The 26,341-nt window shown below is 38.2% G+C and overlaps 1 protein-coding gene across 11 annotated transcripts in view; it reads right to left on the bottom strand.

Annotated features, from left to right (window-relative positions):
• Positions 1 to 26,341, bottom strand: part of PTPRK (protein tyrosine phosphatase receptor type K) — a 425,922-nt gene that overhangs the window by 13,119 nt on the left and 386,462 nt on the right. For 2 of the 11 annotated variants that reach the window (XM_063329637.1, XM_063329648.1), the window contains exons 14-27: positions 25,666 to 25,804; positions 24,506 to 24,547; positions 22,340 to 22,369; positions 18,655 to 18,815; positions 16,471 to 16,506; positions 12,214 to 12,398; positions 10,360 to 10,447; positions 9,275 to 9,351; positions 9,064 to 9,081; positions 6,621 to 6,657; positions 4,791 to 4,888; positions 3,967 to 4,083; positions 3,037 to 3,191; positions 1,850 to 1,985 (exon numbers count right to left, since the gene is read on the bottom strand). In XM_063329637.1, the coding sequence (XP_063185707.1) occupies positions 1,850 to 1,985; positions 3,037 to 3,191; positions 3,967 to 4,083; positions 4,791 to 4,888; positions 6,621 to 6,657; positions 9,064 to 9,081; positions 9,275 to 9,351; positions 10,360 to 10,447; positions 12,214 to 12,398; positions 16,471 to 16,506; positions 18,655 to 18,815; positions 22,340 to 22,369; positions 24,506 to 24,547; positions 25,666 to 25,804 (1,319 nt within the window). The remainder of the gene's footprint in view (positions 1 to 1,849; positions 1,986 to 3,036; positions 3,192 to 3,966; positions 4,084 to 4,790; positions 4,889 to 6,620; positions 6,658 to 9,063; positions 9,082 to 9,274; positions 9,352 to 10,359; positions 10,448 to 12,213; positions 12,399 to 16,470; positions 16,507 to 18,654; positions 18,816 to 22,339; positions 22,370 to 24,505; positions 24,548 to 25,665; positions 25,805 to 26,341) is intronic. The other 9 variants (XM_063329638.1, XM_063329639.1, XM_063329640.1 and 6 more) reach the window with 9 other exon arrangements.

Here is a 26,341-nt window from a genome sequence, read left to right as displayed (position 1 = left end):
TCCCTCTTTTAGGATAAACAGATCTCCTCCACGCTGTAAAACTCAAATTCAAGGTAGTGTCCATCAATCCATTAAATAATGCTTTAGTACAAACACAATCTTGTCCTAATTGGAATGCAGTTAACAAGGATGTTTTCTTCAGAACCAATTTAAATTCAGTAAAACTTAAGAAAGCAGGCATAGCAATTTATTTAATGGGAGGTTTTCAGTTTCCTTGTGGTGCTTGTGGGTTTCTGCGTATATGCTAGTGACTTGTTGGCTTTACTCATTTTTGTTTTTTAAAAATCGCTTTCAGCCTTACGATACTAGCAGAAAGTGTAAATTGCTGCAAGCACTACTAGTGTCATTAGCAATTATTTGCCACGCTGCATTCTTCTTATATGTGTGCAAGCTAGTACACCAACTGACTGATAGCTGGCTGTAGGCCACTAATAAACTCAGGTGTGTCCCAACAGAAACAGCATTTCTTCCCGTTTTTTTTTGCTGACTTGCCTTGAGATATCCTGAGTCCTAGACAACTGCATTACTATTTCAATCAGGCCCCCCGTCAATTTTTACACAATGCCTATTATATATACTCACCCTGAGAGCAACAGACGTAAATCATGTCTATGCAGCAAAGTGCAAGAACTGTGCCAGCCTCACGTAGCTTTTGTGGATACCGATGAGGTTATTAATACCACAAACTTTAACACAGGCCTGCAACAAGGGCACATGTCCAGGGACCATGGTGGTATTCTGGCACTACAGCCTGTGCTGTCTTACCAACATAGCTATGGAGCTATTGCCATAGCTACGGAGCTATTGCCATCACTGTCGCCTAGATGACCATAACGAGAACTTCCTGCAATTTCAGCTTTATTTTGCTGTGTAAATATGAACCTCTGATGAGAGGTAAGAGGCAAAAGGGAGAGGAAGAGAACGGAACAGCAGTAGGGGTGTTAATTCACGTGCAAGAGCAGATTAAACTGGGATGGTTGAAGCAGTCACACTGGAACACTCCACCCCACGCACTTCCCAAAGGTTAATGGCCCTGTATCAGGGGTAGGTGATCAGCAGCATTTATTTGTTCAGCTGCCACACGTTGCAGCATGGAATAAAAAGTGCACCAAATCACATTGATATGCCTGGCTGCCAGCTGCAAAGATTTGCACGTGGTGACAGGCGAAATAACTTCTCAGGTAGATGCCCACATGGAGGACAGGAAAGAGAAGTGGCAAACCGCTTCAGGTAACCTGTCTTAGTATAAATCAATAACCTATGTTTCTGTGGAAGCTCAGTGATACTCAGGTGGCAGAATGGGAGGTGCTTTATCACTAAGGCAATGGTTTTACTGTGGAGTTGCTGAAGGCATGATGAAAAGTAAAAAGGGTGGACAAGGAAAAAGAGTGGGCAATGACGTTAATAAAGCAAACAAAAATAGAGTTGAAAAGGGAGAGCGAAATGGACATAAAGCTCCGCAGGTAAGTCAAATTATGGATAAAATGCTTGGAGATAGTCTAAAACTGGTGGCAACCTGCTGAAATTCCAACTTTGGGTTCCTGGAATTGCTGATACCAGAGCTGGGGAGAGACATGCCAGATAGGCCTACTGTAGCGTCTTCTCTAAAAAACCCTCCTTGCTTTCCTTTTGTTACAAAGTCAATTGAGCACTTGGTTGTGTGAGGGCTGAAAGAGGTGGCGGGTTTGTTGCACCATCGCGGTTCTGGTTGCCGCTTCCATTGACCAACGCTCCCCAAAGGACACAACCCCTCAACAGGGCCACTGGCTGCTCTTTTCAGAGTAACAGTGAAATTCTGACCTAGCGCGTTTCAAAAAGCATCGGCTACTTCGAAGGTAAACTGCTGTACCTCTGTCTGTACCATGTTGATGCGACGGGACCGTAAGGCTTTGACACAGTTGTAGATATCCACAACGCCTTCTCTTTCTGCCATATCTAGCATGATATCGATCACAATGTAACAACCTGTTCGTCCAGCACCAGCACTAAAATGAACCAGTAAATACTGTTAGGAATAGCCCCATGAAAACATCTACAAACTTTATAAACCCATTACTGAGAGCATTTTTATAAAGTCACTCAGTTCTTTCATCACAACCACAATCTAATTTTTATCTTCTCTCCTTCTCTTCATAATGTCCTTTAAATCTTTTGATGTGCCCAAAACAATCATTTTCCATCAGATTTGATCTACTAAGTAACAGCAAAAAGATAAAAATTGTTTAAGTTAGTTAAACTGAAATCTGAAGGATGATTAAGCTCATGCACTTCAAAATATGACAGATCTTGCTTTTCTTTCGTAAGACTAAGAATGATTTTTAAGCCATGTATTACAATAAGAAACTCAAGATTATGTTTTACCAGTCAAGCTCTAAACTGGTTTAGGCAGCACATTTAATTCTCTCTTGATTTATTTTCGTTTTACATAAAGCTACAGACATTTTTTTCACAGTGAATTCTTAAAATCTGTAAAGGCTGAGTAACTTTATCTATGGAATGTAATTAAACATTTGACGGTGCTGAAAGAAAATTCTGTTTCTCAGAAGACTGTGTCCCATCAACACAAACCTTGCAAAACTTGCACAGGAAAAACAACATTCTGTATTTGTTGCCATTAACCTCATTCCATCTTTAGTCATCTACTTGTTTACTTTGATTTAAATTATTAATCTGTTCAGATATTATATGCAACACCAAGCTACCTAAGCAGCTGCATCTACATTTATTCTTGAATACTGTCACAAAATTGTTGTAAGGTGCCTAAAACGATAGCCTGAAGTATATGATTTAGCTGGTGGAGCTTTTGCAGGAAAAAGAAAATATCTGGCTATTCGATTTAGGAAAATGTACTAGAATCCAGTTATTTCCAAATGTTGCTGTAGACAGCCAAATCCTACCGCAGTGTGAATTAGGCAATTCAAAAAGGGAACAACAAAAACAAAACACTTCAAACTGATGGATGCTTCACCAGAGACTACTGTAAATGCTCACATACACAGTTGTGGAAAAAAATCAATCTACCTCCTCTGTACACACCTGCAATGGACAACAATAGGCCCTGCACTAGGAGGGTTAGATAATTTGACTCTCCGTATAAAGGAAAGGAGGCCTGTGGCATTGTAAGGAACTCCATGATCTGGCCAGCCAGTGAAATGAAACTGTTTAACTTCACGGATTTCATTGTAGCCCCTCTGTAAAAGTCAAAAAAAAAAAAAAAAAAAAAGGGGTTATGAAATTCAAAGAATTCAAAGTATTTAATAGATTAGATATTCTCTGACTCAAATAATGGTAACACACACTGATAGAATCTACATGCTGTTTTCATCATTTCACCAATTATTTAAAGCAAAGACCATGAAAAGCTTAGAGATGTCGTTGGTTTTTATCATTTTGAAGTTCGTAATTTTTACTTTTGCCATTAAGTATGCTAGTTTTGCCTCAGTAGATTTTTTTTTTAATAGACTTAGATGCAATTCGCATTGACTTTCAGAAGTTTTGCTAATTCGGACAATGACCTGCTACGTTTACAGGCAAGTATAATGATTTACCAGAAGACCACAACTGTGTCGCATATTTTGCGTTCGCAGAGTTTGTTCTTTGATTAAGCGAGATTGGCTCAGCGCCCTTCAGGGCAGAGCGAATGGAGATGAATGACAGGCATGACTCATAACCCGGTACTTGAGCTCAGCTCAGAAGTGTGGCTACAGAGAAGAGGTGACTGTCAGAGAGGGAAGAGACGCAGTCAACATTTCTGGGGAAATTCGAAATCCCACAGCAAGACGCGTGTTTGGATAGTGCTGATGCAATGCATTACTCCCACGGTGAGGTAAGGCGGCCTGCACTGTGTACTTGCCGACCAGACAGAGAGATTTGGTATTGTGCAGGAAGAGGCGCAAGCATAGCCTCCTCCGTACTCCCTGCTACCAGGGAAGAGTATTTCGCTGAGCTCTTTCAAAATGTGCTCACCCTTCCCAGTGTGAAGGTCCTGACGACGTACTCCGCGAGGGGCTCCATCTCCACACAAGTCACTTTGAAGTCGCCATAAACTTCTGTGTCGTCAGGCCAGTACTTGTAACACTTGACCTAAATACAATATGGGAAAGCATTTTACACCAAAGGAAAATAAAAGCTTGAGGGTATGTTACTGTGTGTACTGCATTACACCGCATCTATTTCCAAAATGACCATGCGCTCATGTGGCTTGTCATGGCTAATGGTCATTCTATCAAGTTAAGCACTAGCTACAAGGAGTTTCCACGGCTTTACGCAGCTGTACTCAGATGCCAAATTCATTTCTAAATGAGCATTTATATTTTTTTAGTGCTGAGCTACGGAATACATTTCCACTTATGTTAAACTGGGATGCATTTCATATCAGCAATCAAACTTTATATTATTCCCTGAGGGACATGTTACTGCTAAACTGTAAATAATTTGCTGATTTCTAGCCACTGATACAGAAGTGCATTTGCTCACTAGTCCACTTACTCCGCTTATTTGAGTGACTTAATATACAAGTCTATTTTGCTGAAATATGAATTTTGGTTTCAGACCATTTTTCACTACTCATGAAAGCAACACAGCAACAGACTTCTTCAGAAGTTAGCTTTGGTTTTACACAATACTGCAACCCACAACAATGTCTGGATTACCAACTGTCCCCCTCCCCCCCTCTCAGGACGTGGGGCTGTCCTTCACAACACTCTTCTACACTCTGCTGATAATATGTCCTGTCAGCAGGTTTTCCTTTAGGCTTGTGGCATTAAAAGCAAAACAAAACAAAAACTTACTCTCCCAACTTCCACTAAATTTGTGACCATCACAACGCAAGCTGATTGCTCCTGCCATATCATCCTCCAAAAATCATACACAGTCTCGTGAACTGGACCTGTAAGAAAAATTCCAGGTAGTAGTGCGTAACAAAGTTAACAGCCAAAGTGAATGCTAAAAATAAAATCCAGCGCTTTACAGGGCTGACACACACGAACGCACTTGCTCAGAGATGAAAGCTTCGTGAAACCACATCATCATACCATCGTGCCAGTTTCCAGACTACATTGTTATGTCTAATCAATGCTGAATCTTCTCAGTTTAACTGAATTACCACTTGAAAGAAATTAATAGCAGGTGTTCCACATAGCGAAACACCAGAAGTTGCTTGAAAACTGCAAGGACACGGCAATGTGTGACTACAGCTATAGTTACATTTCTAGGTTTGTTTTACATTTGTTAAATACAATGTGTTGAGTGTGACTTTCTTCAGATGTTCACCGAGGAGATGCCCACACTGGAGTGAAGCGCCAGTCAGGAGGGCTGGTGGTACAGGCCCTGTGCACTTACCATCTAGCCCCCGGCAAAGTGCGCAAGCACGAGTAGGTGCCGAGCCACAAACTTCCCCCTGAAGGGTATTTAAACTAATTTAAGTACTTTCCTGTGAAGCAAACAAGGAGCACTTGTTTAAGCTTTGCTGCTTGCTCTGCTGCAGAGACAAGACACGTTCAGCTGAGGTACAGAGGCTTTTATCCTGTTACAGCCATCTCAGAAATATCTCCCTCACCACAGTCCGTCAGTACTATAAATATTACTGTATATAACACACATCTGAAGACTCAACCATATTCCTTCACATGCTAGATCGAAGGCTGCATACTAAAGCAGCAGCAAATTTTTGTGTCCTTTATACACCATGATGTGCAATGATTTACATAGTAAAACAGAAATAAAATACAAATGTAGACTCAACTGCTACAGAGAGACTTGTTTAGACAGCACTTACAAGGAAATAAAAAAAACATGTGGACAGAAACTTGAGCATCCTGCTTTAAAACAAGCCTTTAGTTTGTCTTTCCTGTGTGCAGGTACAATCAACCGAGGGCACAAACAACAGGATATTTCCAGCCAGCTACCTGATTATACTCACAGATCAAATAATGACACATCTAAATCTAATTACTTTTACTTTAATTCATAGCTTCTGATATTTCAGTGCAATCTTAGACTAATCTGTTTGTTTTTCCTCATTGTGAGGAGTTTTATCAGAAATACAAAATGAGTAATTTCCACAGAAATTCAATTTTTCCCTTTAACTCCCCTCTTTATTAGCAGGGTGTTATACGATACAGATTTCCCTCACTTCTTCCCACAAAGAGGCTTTGTCCTTCTCTGGCCTGATTTTACCCAGATTTTCTGAGATAGCGTTTAATTTATCATTACTATCTTCTCCGTCTCCATCATGGACTAAATCCTAGACAGTAAAATAATACATTGTAATATGGAAAGAAAAACGCCTCAAGGCAGGTTGAAACTGTTCTCTTCTCTGTCCACATGCCTCTCTTCTCTATTCATTTCCATAATTGGAAATCACAGTAGTAGCTTCTGACTTTATCAGCTGAATTTATTACTGAAAGAGTTGCTCAATAGCTAATTAACATGATAAATTAGTGCAATTTTTGCATTTATTCACATTCCACCTGAACTTGCTATGTTAATTTAACATAACACAAGATGACAACTCACAATATTGGATATGCTTTCTTTTCATCTACTTCCATTTTGCCAAAACACTGCTGCACACTACAGAGAACACTTGTTTGGTTTGATTAATGCTGGCAGATTCTTACCTTGGGTTGCAATGTAGTGACTTGGTCTCTGATATCCCTAAAACACCAATATAAGTTGGTTTGAGTACCATATAACTAACAGAGAGGGGAAAATAACAGCATAAGGTACTACAGAATTCTAATCTTTAGACAATGTTTTCAGAACAAACCAATATTTAAGAGCAGCATGAAGCTCAAAACCTAAAAAAACGGTTAATACTGAAAAAGTTTGAATGACAACAAATAAAATGGAAATAAGAACATCTGACTTGAACAGACATTGCAGTGTACTGGGAAGGAGTATTTTAAATGGGTCCCTTGGGCCTAAAAATTAGTCTTCTATTGATACTGTCTCCCCAGCTGAATACTTTGGGGCACTTATTTGAAATTTAGTAAGATCTCTCTTTGCCATCAGATTATCTCGATAGTTGATGTGTGTTCCCAAGTCATCTGATATGAAAAAATACACACCTTTTGTCTTCTTATAAACAGAGAAATATTGTAAGGCACAGAGAGGTATGTATCCGAGCCATAACTACTGGGGACAGACATTTCCCACGCTAGAGCTGGACACTGTGGTGTGTGCAGAGTCAAGGTTCTACTGCCATCAAATCTTCTGCAAAATATTTTGCACTGCTGCACAAAGTGTGCATCAATTATACAGGACAGGATACACACAAGTATATACACATACATATATAATTAAGCCTTTCTAGTTAGCTGGGTCCACGCCAGCACTAGTGGTACTGTACAGCATTAATCATCCGCATAAAACCCAAAAGACAAAGCGATTCTGCTCCTGAGGAAATCATTCAGAATATATTTTGATGAGAGCCAGCAACATTCGCTACAAAGAGAAAGGAAACTGTAATATTGCTGGAGAAGACAACACAGAATTTCACAATCTGCAAATGTTAAAGAATAAGTCCAATTGTTTTCTAGGTTACACTTTTATCAGGCCACTTGATTCAAGTATTGCATTAGAGGGGAGCATGAGTCCTTGGATTCTTGGTATTCACAAGATGCTACTAAGGACCCAAGGAGTTTATAACTTTTTCCATGGACTGCTTCATTATGCTGTCTACAGTGAGAGCATCCTCCCCTGGGTCTTATGAAAATTCTTCTGAGTATCTTATTCTTGGCTTTACAAGAGACCAAGATTGCATCAAATGACTAAAAAATTTCTCCTGGAGTCCTTAAGATCAAGCCCCAGCTTCAGATTTATGAAAGTGGAACCTGTGCTACACTGTTTTACACTCAGTAATGCTTTCCAGAAGAAGGTAAAAGTGTCACTTTAAAATTGCAAAGTGCCAGTTTTAACTTGTAGCTTTCCTCTCTGGTTATAATGACATTCAATTTACTCCTAAATAAGAGAAACAACATCCTCAAGGAACTGGAATTATTACAAATCTGGGAGAGTTTTCTTGTTTAAGGCCCCAGGCAAAATATCATGGGCCTAACACTTCACAGAGACTGCTGTGTAAAAATATCAAAATAAAAAGACGGTGATATACCTGAAGCTAAATCTTTATATCCTGGAAATCTAAGAGGGTCTTACATAATTTATCAAGTAACAGTGGACATGAAAAATTAGTAAGGTGCAATTACAAAGAAAACTAACAACAGTCATGTATTTTAAAAACACTTGTACTGGCTATTCCAGTATCTTTCCAATTACTTCGGAATTACTTTGAATACACCACCTTCTTTATTCCTAATATGTTAATTGGATAAAAGTTACATTCTGTTAATCAAAACACCTGGCAGAATTTGTTCAGATTTCCTGTTTGTATCAGGTTGTTTGTTTGTTTTTTTTTTTTAATTTATAATGTAACTTGTATTGGAATTTCAAACTTCAGAAGTTTTCTGGACAAGTGAGAAAATTTCTACTGTGTTAAAATACTTTTTATATATATATATATATGTTTGTGTATATACTTTGTAATACCTAAGATAGCGCCTTAAGACAAATGTCAGCTAAATAATGTTTTTCTAAATCGTTGTTAAAACAAACATACCCCCCCACCCCGCCCCCAGGCCATCATCCTTCCCCTTTTGCCAAACGTATATTACGACTACTTCACAGGCACATTTTCAGGTGACTACACACTATCCAGCTTCTCACATATAAATGGGAAGGGGAAAAGAAAAGATAGTGGCCAAAATCATCATCATCATCATCAAAAAAAAAAAAAAAGTGAACAGCAAATTCTCTTTAACAGACAGGTTCACCTGAGTTATCTAACAATATTCAGAGCTATGTCAAAAGGCTAAATTATCTTTCCAAAACAGGTACCGAAAATATTCACACAAAAGGAAATCTTTTAAAGGAACAGATGAGACAAACTAGATGAGGCATGCATAATTATCTAGTGATAAAAATCGAATAGCAAAGTAATTAATAACAATATCTATATCAAATATTTACAATAGGATGCTGTTATTCACATATAGTGGTACTTACATCCCTGTACAGCCAAATCTACAGCCCAAACCAAAGTCAGATGTGAAAGAAAGCACAACAATGTCAGTGAGTACTAGGACGTAGAACAAGGAAAGTGTACATTTTGTTCTTAATAAAAGAAAGCTTTCAATAAATTTTAGGCATAACATGCAATAGTTTCACATAGAGAAGCTGGCAAATTGAGAGGGAGAAAGCTGTGCAATCCACTCACGTCTATGTAGTTGGCATTAATGTAATCTGAAGATGGATCATCTTCAACAGGTTGCAAAATCACCCTGGAGTGGTCATCTGTAAAAACCAAGTGGTTACAGTGCCTTTTTGAAGTGTGATTTTTAAGTAAGATATTACGGTAAATCATCTAGAAAACCACAATTAGCTGGCATAAATGCCTTACAATTCACAACTCTTAGTTGTGTAACACAAAACAGTGTTTACACAGAATTACAAAGAACCGTTTTGTCTGAAGTCTCCAATTACTTCAAAAATATTCATTACGCTTCATTAAGTGTAGCTGAAAGGTATCACACCGTTACACGTGGTTAAAAAGACACAAAGAAACCAGGTTACTTGCTCAAAGTCCCTTTCAAAATCAGCTCCACTGACGGTAATCTAGAAAACCAAAAATCCTGATTACTGATTCCTTACTTCTGACCCCAGCTTGCTTAAGCTCATATCGAGACATTAAAAAATGTAAGTTAGCAATGGTTAGCAACGCACTTTGGATCTGATGACAAGGTAACTCTACCCGTTCAGGGACTTCTCCGATAGCTTCATTCCTGCATGTTCGATCGCATTTATAAAACTGTAACAAATGGCATTATCCCAGGGGATGAATCTAAACTAGTGAAACTTTACACCTAAAGCCAAGAGACAGAACCCTCTGATTTTAGTCACATCTCTTAACCATCAGTTTTACACAACTGCTATTCAGGTGTATCAGCTGTAATCACATAAAGCAGAAAAGTTTTGAAGCTGTCAGATTTACCTGAAATAAATTGTAACTGTAGAAAACTGCCACTGAATTAACATCCAAATGAGTGCTAGCTTGTTGCTGTCATATGCTTACCACAGCTTGCACAACAGAGATGCAAATGCGAAATTCGGCCTGAGTTACAAAAGGAAGAAAGTTGAACTGTGACGAACGAAAAAAAAAATATACTGGAAAAGGCACTGTCCTCCTCCTCTGCTTGGGGTATTAAGCAGGTATGGCACCGGAGGCTTGTAAAGAAAGAGAGAGCATGGCACGAGTAACACACGACTACGGCTACCGCTCAAACCAAGCACACCGATACTCACATGCTATAATGTTTCCATAGCGGTTCTTTGTTCTGTTTTGATCCTTCTTAGCGACATCCCAAGAAGCTGACTGCCCCTCAAAGAAACTCTATAAATAAAAAATGTTCCGAAAGAAAACATTCTGACCATTAATTTATCTCCAAAAATAACAGTTTAAAAGAACTGCCCCACCATAAAGCAAGCTCAGCTTTACTCGTCCGCTCTGGTCACCCAGGCGGCACCATGGTACAGAAATATATCTAGAGAAGATGGGAGGATGTCTCCCTCTGACTGCTACGGGTCAACGGGCAAGTCACTGAGGGACTCCAGAGGGATTTCAAATCCTGGAATCGCCGGAAGGCTAAACTTGCTCAGATATCCTTGCTATGGAAGAACAACAGTAAGCTGTGAAAACACAGGAAGATCGATCATCCTTCTTACAAGACACCATAATATATAGCCTGTTTACTACAGCATTACATTGCGTTCCTCATATTGCTTAGTAAAATGACTTTTCTTCCTACAGAGCCATCGGGAAGCCTCTTCTGCCAATGTTTATTGTTCATGTTGTTTTTCCTTACATCCCTCCCTCTAGCCACTAGCAAAATAATTCTACATTTAATGAACTCTTCTTAAGAGTCTGATCTCCCAGTAGTGATAGAAGCAGCTTTTATTCCTCCTTGGCTTTTTCTTCATTGCCCGTAGATATTTTACAGCTGTTGCAGGTCTATGCTATTCTCTCCTTCCAGATGTTCTCTTATCCTGAGCTGGGTAAGTTACCTCCAGAAAGTACATAGTAGCCACGGAAACAAAACCTTAATGCACACTCAGAAGCCAAAGCCCGGGCAAAGATGTCATGTATGGTAACAGAAGTAGCAGAAAGTAGGAAAACACGGCATCAGGGGACCACCCTCCCCCCCAGCAGTGGTTGACACTTAGGCTTAGCCCTGAAGTGAGGAAAAGCATAACGAAGCATATTTCAGTAAAAGAGAGGAAAAGAGAATAATATTCTTTTAAAAACCACACATTTATTTATTCCAGTTCTTATGTTACAGTAGAGAGAGCTGCAGAAAGGAGAGAAGGTTGAAAACTGAGTCAGAAGAGATTACTTACTCAGAGAAAACTCATTTTAAACCCAGCTGTATTGCATGCGACCTTGGCAGTACCGTTCCCATCTTTACTGTGCGTCCTGCCTGATATTCTAATCCCAAAGAATCACAACCGATTCAGAGATCAGAAGCGAAATGAATCTGTACTCATCTTCTACCTCCAGTGTTCAGAATTTTTTGCTTCCATTTTAACATTAAAGTTGTAAGTAGACATGCTCAGGCAGGTCTAATTAGAACTTCAAGAAGTTACTACCCTCGTCACGTCTTTACTGCTTCTCAGCTGGAGTTTAGTCCCAGTATTGCCCTACTGAGATGCTATAATAACTCATGAGAGTGCTTCCAGTCAGTGCTTCCCACTACAACAGCCAGGTTAAATCTTTACTTTAACCTAATCCAGGAGATCTGCACTGAAGATGGCTTGGAAAGCTCACATAACTAATTACAGCATTTCAACTAAGAAGCAGCGACAAAAGGGTGGCAACTTCTTACAATATGCCAAAAAGATTCAGCAGGGCATGTCTTCTTATGTGCTAGAGGATACAGATAGTGTTTTCTCCAGGCACTTTTAATGGCTCAAACCATTGGACTCCACTCACTATTTCACTTTTGGGTTACGTATATAGGAATCTTACGCCTGCTTATCTTTACCTGGTTTTCACTTAAGTTCATGACATTTAGTTGCATCCTTTTGCAATGCAAAGCAAACAAAAGGCTGCTCCTTCCAAAGGGATTTTTCCTACCAAAACCCCACCACTGAAGATCTCACCTCATACTCCTCTTTAAATCCATAGCTGTCAGAGGTCTTCATTAGGTTAATATGCTGCAGCAGATCTGCCACCCTGATGGCAGGGTGCAGCTGCCCAGTCTGGTACGGGGATTCTGTGCCTTCGCAGAGGTAACGAGGGACATCCAGGAGCCGGCTGGACTCTGCTGTCACACTGTGATTTTCATCTGTATTCACAAGAAATCAATGCATTAGGTACCTGCAGGGCAGCAACACCTGCTGCTATACATATCAACATCTATTTTCAACCTCTTCCTTCAAAAACATGTCTAATTTCTGAGAATGCAAAGCACTTACTCGCCAGCACATAAATACTGTGAAGTACATAAAGGAATTGAACTGCAAACACATACAAAAGTTTGCAATCCTTCATCCTACAATAAAGATGTCTGAAGGGCATTTTATTTGAAGCTACAAAACTTTATGACATTAATGTACTTGGGAACTCCGGCCTCTATCACCCAAAGTAACTTTTTTAATGGCTAATATGTATCAACAGCAACACTACACCTTAAACAATAAATTAGAATAACTCTGTGGTGGTATCAGCACATCATTTGTCTAAAGCCAACAAAGAGTAAATTGAGATCCCAGTAAAAAAGAGGAGCAATTATGCTGCCTGCCGCTTCAGAACACCACCTCCATTTGGGAAGACGAATCTGCACTTCACAGTGGTCATTTTAACTCAGGTCTTTCAGTAGAGAAATGAAACTGTTGAGTGTCCCGATTTCAGCTGCAGTTTTTGCCCTGTATAAACAAAGAAGTCCCTTCTAATGCCTGATGCTACACCAATCCTCAAAACCAAATGTCAAAGCTGCATGAAGCAATCACATTTAGACAATCCCTTCTGTGAAATACTTTTTTTTATATTAGCAATCAGCAGTTCAAATGAATTTACAGAGGAAGAACAATTCTAATTGAAACCTGAAAGTAGCTACTGAAATAAGAAATGGGTAGCCGACCCCTCCTACGCTTCTTCAAAATCAGTTTACCATTTTCCTTGCAAAGCATCCAGCTTAGGAAGTAAAACACTCTAGGAAAAAATGAACACCCCATGGGTTGGATTTTCTACAATTCCACCAAAATGCAAACCCCGTTAATGCCTCGTGAAATGAGATCTCCTAGTAAGAAACCCGATTCTTTGAACAGTCACACAAGTTGCTAATTTCAGTACATTTATGCCTCACTAAACTGCCTAATAATGCGAGTGACAGGCAGCAGTCACTTTTTATTGTAGTGTTACCCGTATTAAATCACACACATTTCAAATCACCTCAAGATTTGCAGTTCTTCCCATTCCTCGCAGTGTACTTACCAGTAATAGGCACTTTAACCCATTGAAGCAGCAAAAAACAATGAGTGGACAGAACATAAGAAATTTATTTCAGGACTATACCAGAAAATGACTAAAGAAAACGACATTAAAAGTTGTTAAAGCTTCACAATAGGTAACAATGAAAGCCATTTTAAAAATATAAGGGCCACATTATTATGCCATCAATGTAATGATAGGGACTTGAGAAAAGCAAAATTGTCATACTAACTTAGTGCTAATGTACACAGAATGGAGAGTAGCATTAATAACCTATACACGAAGAAAAAGAAACCTAGTACAGCTACAAAGTAATAAGAACTTCATATAAAATAACATATTCTATAATTTAGAGCCCATAAAATTTTGCTCATCTCTAAATAAAACAGAGGAAAACTGGTCTGTGATGCTGGGCCAAGCAAGGGCTATATGGAGATGGAGTAGGCCAAACGATCTAGTTCCAAAGGAACAAGCTTACCGGTACCCAACCCCTTTACGTGGTGTGACAAAAGCTTGTCTACTTCTCTCCGCTATTTCAGTCCATGCAATGAAAAATATTACCTCTTCCAACTAGCATTGCTTTGCTTATACCAGAAGACTATTACGCCCAAAACACCATTACCATTAGGTGGAAATGTAGACAGGAACTATTAAACTGTTCTTCAATTAATTCCTTGTCTTTGCTGTTCACAAGCCTTGCTGCTTGCCCGTGTCTGTGTCTGTCACAATGCAGTGGCTTTTGGAACACTCTGACTTTTGGAATATGCTTATAGCCTAAAATGAGCTATTAGAAATAGCTTGAGAAGTATCACCAGATAGTATCTATGTAGCTTGTAAATGCCTGATATAAAGCTAAAGATGATCTTAGAATAATTTAAGAAAAGACTCATTTTCTATGACTATAAGTCCATTGGTCTAATTTTGGTAAGTATTCAGAATTACTGAGTCTAACCTTTGCTCTTTCAGGCAACGGTGCTATTTCACCGCCCCTCATAAAATTCTTAAACCACCTGCTTAGGTTTCCTTGGCCCAAAATGGAAGGCTCCAGCATCTAACTGCTCTGATGGTTACAAACTTTCTAAGACGCTACTATAGTCAAGAGAATGGCATTTGCAACATTATCAAAAGGAAATGGGCAGAACGTGACTTGATAAATCTCCTGCACGGTGAGTATACCCAGCTTGACAAAGACCAAAGACGACTCACAAATAGTGATTTGCTGTCAGTCTCAGAGGACACTTTACATGAAGATCTGCCAAGTCTCCTCCTGGATATACTTTCTATCAATATATTTACCCACAACTTGTACAACAGGATAGAAAATACCCTGACAGTATGGGAGAGGGCACTGGGCAGTAAGGCACCACAGGAACTTCACAAGCACGGGATCAGATTTCAAAGTTATCTTGATTATTTGGGAGACAATCCAAAGATCAACAAGGCGAATTAAACAGTGAATGCAATATAACGCGCATAGGAAAAGGGAAGTCTAATGTGTAACTACAAAATGGAGTAATGGACTGGGTAATGATAACTGGGATTTTAGCAGGTAACTCAATACAAGTCAGCAACACCAGCACAATAAAAAGGACAAAATACAGTTCAGGTAGCAGGAAAACTACAAGTAGGGCATGGGGGTACCTATTCTACTCAGCTCAGCATTGGGACTTCTAAGAACTGTACCTGATCGACCTACGAGTTGGAAAGTGTTCAGAGGAAAACAACGATAACAAGTTTAGAAAACACCAGCTACGAGATGACGAGTGAAAGAACTGGCTTTGACTCAACTACAAGAGAGACAATTGAGGACGCGTGAGCCTTTCAATGGGTAAAAGACTGTTGTGAAAGGACAGAAGTGTGTTAGTTCCCCATATTTTCTATGAGTCTCTCAAAAGCAAATGGTTCAATTTACAGCAATGAGGATGTAGTCTAGATTAGTCTAGTTAGGAAAAACTAGGAGTGAGCAGTAATAATACTCAGTAGTAACACCCAGTTAGTAGGAACTTACTAATCGGTTAGAAAATTGAGCTCTAGGTCCCAAACAATACTGATATGGATCTGAATTTTATTTTTATTTAGGAGGAGCAAGGCAGTGGAACATGCCGCTGCAAAAGTAAAATTCTCCTCGCTACAGATTTTTAAAACACAATAGACAATCGATTGCCAGAAACAGTCTGGCAAATAACTGTCTGAACTGTTCAGCAACTAACTGAAACTCAATACTGCACATTGTGTTTATCAAACCAAGAACTTGGGTATAAATTATACTTTTATCTCTTTTTTTAAAAAAAGTCTAAAATGTGCACTCAGTGTTAGATGCAACATAAAAATAAGCACCCTGGCCACTCCCAACATATGTTCTTCTTTTTAAAGTCAGTACAGAGTTGAAAAACTTACTAGTTAAGATCAATTGAAAAATATAATTAACATAGGTATTCAGGAATATTTGTAGAGAACCTAACGAAATTGTTGCTTGTTCTTGGGTATTTCAGCATTTCTTCCATTTCTATTTTTCTTTTCATTCCTGTTACTTACTTAGAAAATCAAACTTTGGGTACCAACTAAGACTAATATGGACCTGAATTTTATTTTTACATATATTTTAAGAGAGTTCTAGTTTCACATGTCAATTCATTGGAACTCAGTTTTAATGCTCTGGGGAGAAAAGTTTTAGTATTTTCCGTTTACCTGTTTCCTCATTTACTCCTCAGTTGGCACTGACTAGGAGTAACTTCTTAACGAGAACATAAAATCATCTTTATTCTAAAAGCAGTGTCAGTTTAATTCTGACTTGATAAACCGAGTGTAGAGTTATTTTCTGACAACTGCATAGCTATCTTTTACATAAAACAAGCTGTTCCAACGTTCAACCATGCAAGGAGACAAAACTCATGCAGGAATGAATAATGAAGGACTAGGGTCCTCACCTAACACAGCTGTCGGCACAAGTGGATCATTGGGCACTGTAGGAAAACAAAGCTCATGAAGAAACACATTACCCTCAATTTGTATTTTTAAGAATAAAAACAATATACTTCAGAGTATAACCAAGTGATAACTAAACCCCATTAATTTTGTTACAACAGAAAAACAGAACGAATAGACAGTTCCAGAAAGCATGCTGAATAAAAGAGGAACGAAAGGCAGTGTTTTTGGACTTCAGAAATGTAATGATAAAGGCAAAGAGATTCTTACTGAAATGAAATAAAGAAGACATTACATGCAATTTAGTTTTTGAAAGGGCTCCTCCTTCGCTATTGTTCACTTGCTTCACAATAAAGGTTCACTTTCACAGAACCAACTCCTTTCTTTTTAAACCCATCCTCTCATGTAATACTTGAATAGCTCATCTCAAAATAAAATGGTACTTCTTTAAAGTCTTCTAAGTAATTAAAAAAAATTATATATACATATTTACAGTGAATAGCTTTTTTATGCGCAATGCCAAAGATATTGCTCTTAATGAGTATAGCAAAATCACAGATACACAGATGTAGACGTTTGAATAAAATTCATAGAATTTTATCATACATTATCACAACTAGAACCACGTAGAGACAAATGCGCTGTTTCAGACAGAAATGGCGGAATCCAGAATTTGTGTTTATTCCAGTCTGGAACAAAAATTTAAAATACCAACAGCTCTGTGACAAAATTGAGCTCCAGTTCACAAGAAATCTGCCTAAAAGTTTGTCGCACAGCAGGAAATCCTGGAAGCTTGGAAGGTTCTTTGCCTTAGCACAGATGATGGTCAGGAGAACTGAATCCTCCAAACACCCCAAAAATCACATACCTAGGACGCTGGAGAACAGTGATGCCAAATTTCTTTGCCAACCAACGAGGACAGCTGTGGTGGCTGGGGCTCATGGGCTCCTGGCGTCACATTAGTCCATCTGGAAGGCTGCTCAAAAGCTTGGCAGCCACGGCTCACTAATAACCACGTAGATTCCTGATGGATATTTTGCCTGGAATCCACCATAACTTAGTCCAAATCAAACTGTCTTTGCAAACCTGCCTCCACAAATTTCAATGCCAATAAGACATCAAACTTTGGAGAATTTTCAAACTATTCCAGCCAAAACTGTGCAAAAAACTCACAGGCTGATACTAAACTCCCATTTATAATTGGTTATGAGACCCTTTAAAAGTTAGCACTCTGCAGCTTGGTAAGCCTCAGTAAACTGAGCGATAAGCCCTCCTCCAAAATCCATTTCCCTTGTAACAGTCAGGAAGGAACTTAACAGCCTTCAGGGATGTATTTTGCTGAAGCATGGTAAGCAGTATGGGAGGCAGGAGAAAGGAGATGAAGTGCCATTCCCAAAAGATGGCCATTCAGAAGCAGCTCCGGCTGCTCAGATCTGTTTAAAGCCAAGCCACAAGTCCGTGTGGCCTTGAGAAGGTCAGGTTCCTGTCAGCTCCATGGGCAGAATTGTGTCCCTTTGGTAACTTACACACTAGTTTTGAGGTATTCAGAGTCTGCCAGTGGAGTATCTTGCTTTTGTGCAAGGCATAGTGCAGATGCTGGGAGGCAGGCGTGCTGGACATGGCTATAACCCAGACACCTAACAGTCAGAAACCCAAACTGCCAAACTTTGTCAAAACCAGACAGTTGACAAGTCTATGAAAAAGGAATATAAATATAGAGCAAATTTGCAGATATATTAACGAGCTTGTTCCTAAACTTCACAAACAGCAATGAAAATTGTCGGTTTCCTTCTGTTATAATGTCCTTACTGCCAAAAGAAAGAAATTAATTTGGACCTCATATTATTATTCATAACAGACTTGGTGTTTCGCAGTAATATTTAACACGTTGGTATTAAATATCCTCACGAGGGAAAACTCAATTTCAGATTTTAATTGAGATATTCTAGAAGTGTAGTATTTTCCCTAGAACAAATATCAACGCATACTGAAAGTACATGTAAATATTAAAATAACTGGCCACATACCAATACGGATAACATACGAACATCCCTACTCAACCTTTGGGTTTACCAGTGTTCCTAGAAGACCTGGAACTTACAACAATTTTCCTTAAATAGTAGAATTGTCTTCCATATTTCTATATTCACCCTACATTCCAGAGTATCTACCACCATTGTACTTACATCTGGGGCTGAAGTTATGAGAGTCCATAAATGTGATTGAAAGGGGATCCTCGGCATGCAGAGTGCTCTGGTCAGCGTAACTCCTATCCATCGCATTCACCATGTGTGTCATCTCCTGGCGGGTGGTCCCCATGGCATCCTTGCGCTTCTTCGCAAGTTTGCTGCCCAGCCAAAAAAAAAAACCCAAACCACCTTAATATGTGATGAACACTGATGTCTACAGTAATCATTATCTATAATCCCAAGTGACTGAAAAGTTTGGCTGATTTTCCTGTGCACAACTTTTTCAGCGTGAAATTGATAAAACTATCCACCCTGCTATGAAAGAGTCACGACCGTGTGTTTTCTGTACACGCACAAATGCTGCAATGGAAGTGCTAACTCCTGTATCCTGGTAATACTTTTTTTTCCTGTGGAGTAATTACACTAATATAAACAAATTAGGGAATATAATTACATTTTAACTGAAATGATAAATAAGAAGCATCTGTGCATGCAGTTTTATCAACCATCTCCATTTAAATCTGTGTTTTGATTTTATAAATGGATAATTCATTCCCCTTGCTTGCCTTGTTAGGAAGAAATCATTTAACCTTTAAAATTACTTTGTTAGTCAAAAAAACTATGAAATAACAAAAGAAACATAATTATTCGATACAGATTCATATTACCTTTTATGTTCAAAGTTGTTCTTCCCATTCAGTACACAAGATACAGCACGATACCATACTTTGTTCCTGACACTGAACTTTGGTTCTTTAAAAAACACGCAAAACCCCCCTCACCACTTTACTCTTTCATGCAGCTTGGGAACATCTTAAATTTTGATATTAACAGTCTTACAGTCTCAGTGTATCACAGTTAAACGGCAACTTAATCTGCACAAGTAAACCCTCCAAATTTACAGCTAATGCCCTTAAAGTGCACGCTCCAGAAATATGTCTCAATTCCTTCCTTTTGATGAAGAACTGGAAGTGATTTTCACTGTCTCCAGAAGTCAGATGGAAGCAGACTATATACTTCAATTATCACTTAAAGCCTACTAACTCTTAAAGCATATATCTCAAGGAGTAGGAAGCATGCAGAGCAGCACGAAGTGCACCTTGGTTCCGCAGGAACCTGTGACATACATTAGACTGTTCTGAAATCTCCCTGTTTTCATCTGAAGCTGTGACTGCAATATAATAGATAGCCAACCTGCTTATTTGGATAAATCTGACACCACGTGGGAGAGACACAATCATCACCGAAAATACTGGGTTCTTGAAAAGGTATGTTTAAAACACAGTGCAGCTTCACCAGCTTCTCACGCATAAAATATCATCAAATATCCTGTTAACTGTTTAGACAGTGTTTGTCTTACAGTTCTCTTACTAAAAGGACTGCTTGCTCTTCCTCTATTCTCGGATAACTTTTAATATTCTGTGCCACACTCTAATAGAAGACAAAAAGAATATTAGTGTAAATTATCAATCCGTTTATTTGTTAAGTCCTGGGAACATCCACCAGAAAGGACATTCACCACTCTCTAGGGCAGGAAGCACTTCATGTTTTTGTATATTTAAGAAAATGTTAGAGGACTGTTTCTTAAGTTAATAGTCCTGGTTCCCAATAAGGGGCCACAAAGTAGAATATAGATGGACAAAGCGCTCCTGAGAGTAACAAAGATTCTTTCCCCAATCAGACTCATCTCCTTATTTGGTGCATCATTGTCGTCGTCCCATCCCCCCCTCCTTTTTTCTACCCATTTACAGAGAGGCTAGTTGGAAAATGGCTACTCAATAACCCCCTCACTACAAAAATCCCAAATGTATCATTTTTTCATCAAACCCTTGTGGTGTCCATGAGGGTTCTGTGTGTATCAGTTGTTCAGTGAAAACTAAAAAGCCAGTGACAGTTGGTTGTCCCCCTTAAGATACTTTATTTTATATATTTACTCCACACATTCTGATTTACTTAAGAAAAGTTGGTTTAAATGATACTCTGGCCCTGCAAATGAACTTCCAGAAGTGAAACTGCCTGAGCTGTATAACTGGTTCTCAGTACTACAGAAACTTACACAAAAATGGCATTTCTCGTTCAGACTGCTTTTTTAAGTTTCAAAGCCTTTCAGATAGTCTCTATACAATGAAGATCGCCTTTTTCTAAGGCCACCTCAGAAACGGAACAAAGACTATTACATCTCATCTCTCGACTATATTAAGCCCTTCTTTGAAGTATCACTTTGTAACAAAACTTGCTAGCTATGCTAAATAAATCAACAGCGATTGAGGCTTTCGAGTTATTAGCTTATTACAGTAGCTACTTTCCAATTCTTATGTTCTGCTTCAACTCCTAAAAAGGCCCATTGTGTTGTAGCACCGCAACCCAAAGCTGCCGGGGAACGGGAGGACAGCTTCACTGTTCAGTATCTCCTGGCTCCCTCCGGGTTTGACGACTTCTTTTTTCCCTTCCCTCACTAGGCTAACGGCGCATGCAATCTGTGCTTCGGGAGATGTAAGAAAACCGTTAGGTTAAAGTACTTGAGGCTGACAGAAAGTGTAAATGATTCTCATTATCTGCTAAAGGATCCATTTGGGTGAACCTGCGCAGGTGGGTGTATCAGTGGGAGCTGGAGGGGAAAAGTGCTCCATCATTGGATGAAACTGTGCGGTTAATTATCTGGAGCTGAAACAATTGTTATTTAACAAGGAAATTATAATTTGTCACAATAAACCAGAGAATGGCAGTTAGCTAAGCCAGCTTAGCTTTTTTTAAATTATTTTTAAGTTTGTTTAAAGAAGCCAACTAATCTGCTTAAAAATGTGGAAGAGCATCATTATCAGACACCACCGGTTCATCAAAGCACTTGAGTGCATTTTGGAACCTCTCTGAAGTCAAGGGCTTTATACGTTTATTTAAAATTAAGAATGTGTGTAACTGCTTGGCTCAATCACAGCCAAAACCGCTGCAGCCCTTACAAAAATTAATTTGGTCAGATGTATAAAGAAAGTCAACTTTGCTTCAATGAAGCAAATCTTGATGCAAACCAGTGTCATAAAGCAAGATCCCCACTTTAAAATGTGGATGCAAAGCACCTTACAAGCCACAGATGCAGACCACTTCACAAAAAATATTTCTAGCAAAACCCAAAACAAAACAAAACAAAAAAAAAGAAAAAAGTTGGTGCCATAGAGGCAGACATATTGTTGTTCTACCATTGGGAGGGCACGGACCTAATTATAAAAGTCTGGTATCTGCCTACGATCTGTGTAGGACAAGTGCTGCACAGGATCACTCCTGGTAACTGATAGGCTAAGAAAGAACAACTTGTGATTTACAAGCACAGTTCTCTGGCTAGGAAAGGGGAAAAGAGGGTTTTTTCCTTAGTGTGATGTGTCGCTGTGAATCATAATGCAAATTAAATTATGATTACAATAAGCTAAAATGATAGTTATGGGAAAAACTGTAGCAAAAAAGCCAAAGTCTCAATATACAGTTAGAAATACAATATCCCTTTAAAAAAAAACAGGGTAAGAGTAACAGGAACAATGAATGATACGAGCAATTTTTTCAAGCCTGAGAATAAAGGAAGGTAATTATCAATAAAACTTTGGGAAAATTATATAAACTGTTTTTCTTTTTTAAAAAGGGATACTGCATCTTTAAAACATGTAAAATAGTAAGTCACCCGTATTCTACTTACAGATAGTAGGAGTAAGAATAGTAGCTCCTCCTGGCAAGCAAATCACAGACAGTGGAAAAAGAGAAGCAATGGTGAATGAAAAGCGTGACTCTGTCACATTCAATAAAGCAGAGAAATGTGCGTTTAAAAAAAAAATTGAAAAATTAATGTTTCTTTGGTTAGCATTTCAACTTGCTCATGCACAAACTAGCCTTACTTTGCCATGCAATTAAAAAAAAATACACTAGCATATAAAAATGATTTGGTTTTTAGAAAGATCGCTTGAGAAAATTACATGCTGAGATTTCATTTATTGCCAAAAAATTTGAAAATTAAATGGATTGTGTGTTTTCAACATGCAGTTCAGCATAATATAATGATTACCACCTAGATGTCATGACAAACAAACAGCTGTGTACAAATCTTGCGCAGTAAATATGCTTTTTACTTTTCAGTTACAAAAAACTAAAGATTGCATGAATAAAAACATTTAATCAGAAAACAAATTTAATGTCATTCATTTTAACATCTTTATCGGTACACAGGTGTATACATATATGTTTGTATGCGTACGATATGTAGCTATATGAGTACACACATTTCAAAGAACACACGTTTACAACAGATATGTGTGTACTGACATATATACCACACATGTCCTGAATGCAAACATATGTTTTCTATTTTAAAATCTTACGACTGGAAATGCTGATGTAGTCATGCTAAGCATTAAAAATATGGAAGGTAAACAAATGGAAGGAAATGAAGGACGTTTGGAAATAGTCCAACAATGACTTTGAAAATAAAAATGGCATTGCTTGTTAAAGATGCAGTATCCCTTTTCTTAGCTGGTTTGATTACTCCAGTAAAACTCTGTAAGAGCTGTAAAGAGCTTCATTCGGGAAAACTTCAATTTGTACAAAATGATCAGGCAAAGCCTAAAACATCTCAAGCTCGTGAACAAAACTGCTTAGTACTCCGTTTTTCAATAAAATATAATGCTGCATTTAATCAGATTGAGATAGCGATGGCTGCGTATACAACTTAATAAACCAATGAAAATGCAGAAACCATTTTTTTTTTATTGACTTTTCCGTGTAATAAGCTGTGGTCAATTCAGGTACCAAAAGGGATACTACATAATGGATCACTGAATATGTACACTACGGAGATGATTCAAACAGATCGGTTTTCAGTCCCACAACTAAGTGAAGAGTGTTTATGTACGTGTGAATGTGTCACGAGTTTTTACAGCTGTTCCTGGCTTCATTATGTGAATTGCCCTGATTCACTAGATGGACTGGATTAGCTCAGGTATACAAAGGTTTTCTATGCTTTTTCAAAGAGATCTTGACTAAAGCTGGTATTTAAAAAAGCCTGCCCATTTTCCCTAAGGTGGGGGGAGGAATGGCACACCTATAACACACGCGATAGACAACCAATTAAACTATCATGATGAAAAATTGCCAAACATTAAAGATTCATTAAACAGGTTAATTTCTCACCTATTTTGCATACAAAATAGTACAGCAGTTTAGAAATGTTATGTGCTTTAGAATGATGATCAAGTATCATTCCTAAGAGGGTACTGCCTTCACAGGTTCAGAGAAGGGAAGGGGGGGAAAGGGGAAATTTTAAAATATCATTTCACGGACATAATTAACTTACTGTCAGCAAACAATTCAACAGTGAAAGTCTGAATCTAGAAGGACTCTGAATGCAAGAGGTAAAAAGGCTAGGAAAAATTAACACATTGAATTTTAAGCTTTTGTTGTTGTTGTTGTTACCTGCAAAACTAGTCAATCCCATCTGGATGTGACTGACATTATATAGTGGTAGACAGGCTCTCTCACACGCACGCATGCACACACACACAGAGTCTTCTATTAGATATAAGGGGACCACTGCAACACGTACTGAGATGATACTCCTCAGCACATACCTTGCAATAAAGCTATAAAACAGAGATTTCTTCCCGAAATCTGAAAAACAACTTTTGGTTTGTTTTTCAGAAGTTGTGTAAATAAAGAAAATTAGCTGACTATATGTCCTTTTTGCAGATGATGAGTTGGACCTTTTGCATATGTGTTAATTCTCAACCACAGAGGTAAACAACAGAGAAAAGTAAAAGCACTTTTGGGAAAAATCACATATGTAGCTAACTAACACAGAACACTATAAGCATACCTAATGTTTCTAATGCAGACGTTTCTTCTCCAAGTTATATATCTCCAGGGATAATTGTAAAGAGGCAATAAATTAAAAAAATCTAATGCAAACCAGTAATTATAACATATAGAATGATCTTAGGTACAATTTTAATTTTTTTTCTTAATCTTTAAAAATAATAGCAAGCTCTATTTCAGAGGAATATTCGCAACATTTACAAATAGACTTTTTGTTAAGACCGGCAAAAGGCAAGGAACGCAATGCACACACCACTGGAAGACAAAGCCCTCATTCTACCCAAGAGAAATCAGCCTGTGCCCTGCGAAGGGGACCCGCCAGGGAAGGGGAGGAAGGGGGGGGTGCAGAAAGAGAGGAATTGGTTTCGATGCTACAACTACGCATTTATAGAGCCGTATAATAAACTTTTATGCCAGGTTAAAAGAGTTGCAACAACTGGGAAGTCGAGACTTAAAAACTGACCGAGCAATGGCGTAGCACAATTTACTATAGGTAGGAGTGTTTGGATGCGGAGTTAGCATTTACAATGCCAGAAGATGGCGATATTGCTTACTGTCTAAGAAAGCACTAACAAAATTAAAATTCATTCAAATTAACACACTTTTAAACAATTTCATGCACTAAGGACTCACTAGATAATTTTACAGCGATGTGGTACGACTTTTAAGAAAAAAACTCCAGGTTTACAAGTGCATAAATAGAGGTATAAAATTACATTATTTTGCAAGTTGGATAACATACAGATACAAATAACTCATTAGAGCTGCATATAGAAAATCAAATTCATTAGGTGACTACAACATGAGAAGTGCAGTAAGTTGTTATTTTATTTTTTGCTTTAAAAAAAAGGCTCCATGAATTTAAATTCTGCCCATTTCAATATTCTGTATATTACTCTAACTGGAACTTAAAATTACTTGGAAATAAGTATGAGAAAAGGTATAGCTATTGGATCCCAAATATAAAGTTATCGTGTCTTTAAATCCATCATAAAAATCACAGTGAAAACAACAGGAAACACAAAACTCATCCGAAAGCTGATGAGAGCTACTGGTCCTGAAACATTTTTTTTTTAATGACCTGTAAAAAATACGCATTTAGTTATTGTTGTTTGAAATGGAGGGAAAAATAAGAGAGACCGGCAGAGATCATTTTCTTACCTTTTTTTGACAATCAATATGACAACAAGGAGAAGCAGGATGAATACCAGAATTCCAGCACTTATTCCTGCTATTTTCACCACTCGATCTGTTTGCTTAGCCGGATCTGGAATCACCTCAGGTTCTTCTGTTGCTGCTGCTAAAGGAATCAAAAAAGAAGTGGCTTAAACGTGTAAGCGCTAGAGACATGAAAAACATCACTGGTGATAATTCCAAATATGTTTGTGTTTTAATACAGTAACGAGAATATAGACACATGCATCGTGTTTATACATCTACACATGTGTATACAGACAAGTCATAAATTTCAATCTATATGCCATACATTTGCAACACCAAGTATATGACTATTTATGCGTGTATACATGTGCATATATATAACTTCACATATACAGAAGCGTATATGTGTCTGGATTTCCAAACAGGTTACTGTATTACAAAGCAGAAGATAAAGCAGAGACAATCTATCAACTAAATCATCATTACTTCCTTTAATGTTATTTTTTCAGATATTAAATATGGAATATTTAACATTGACTAATGAGATTACATTAACTCACAAACAGTACATTAATCTCTCTTTTCTAATCTGCAGCCAGCACCCTAAACTCTAGTCCTTCTCTCCTTCATCCAATTTCAGGCAGCCTTTGTATATTCGTTCACCTTACAGCATCTA

The sequence above is a fragment of the Chroicocephalus ridibundus genome, chromosome 3 (assembly GCF_963924245.1).
Source record: "Chroicocephalus ridibundus chromosome 3, bChrRid1.1, whole genome shotgun sequence".
NCBI classification, from domain to species: domain Eukaryota; kingdom Metazoa; phylum Chordata; class Aves; order Charadriiformes; family Laridae; genus Chroicocephalus; species Chroicocephalus ridibundus.
This window is presented reverse-complemented; position numbering and strand designations above follow the sequence as displayed.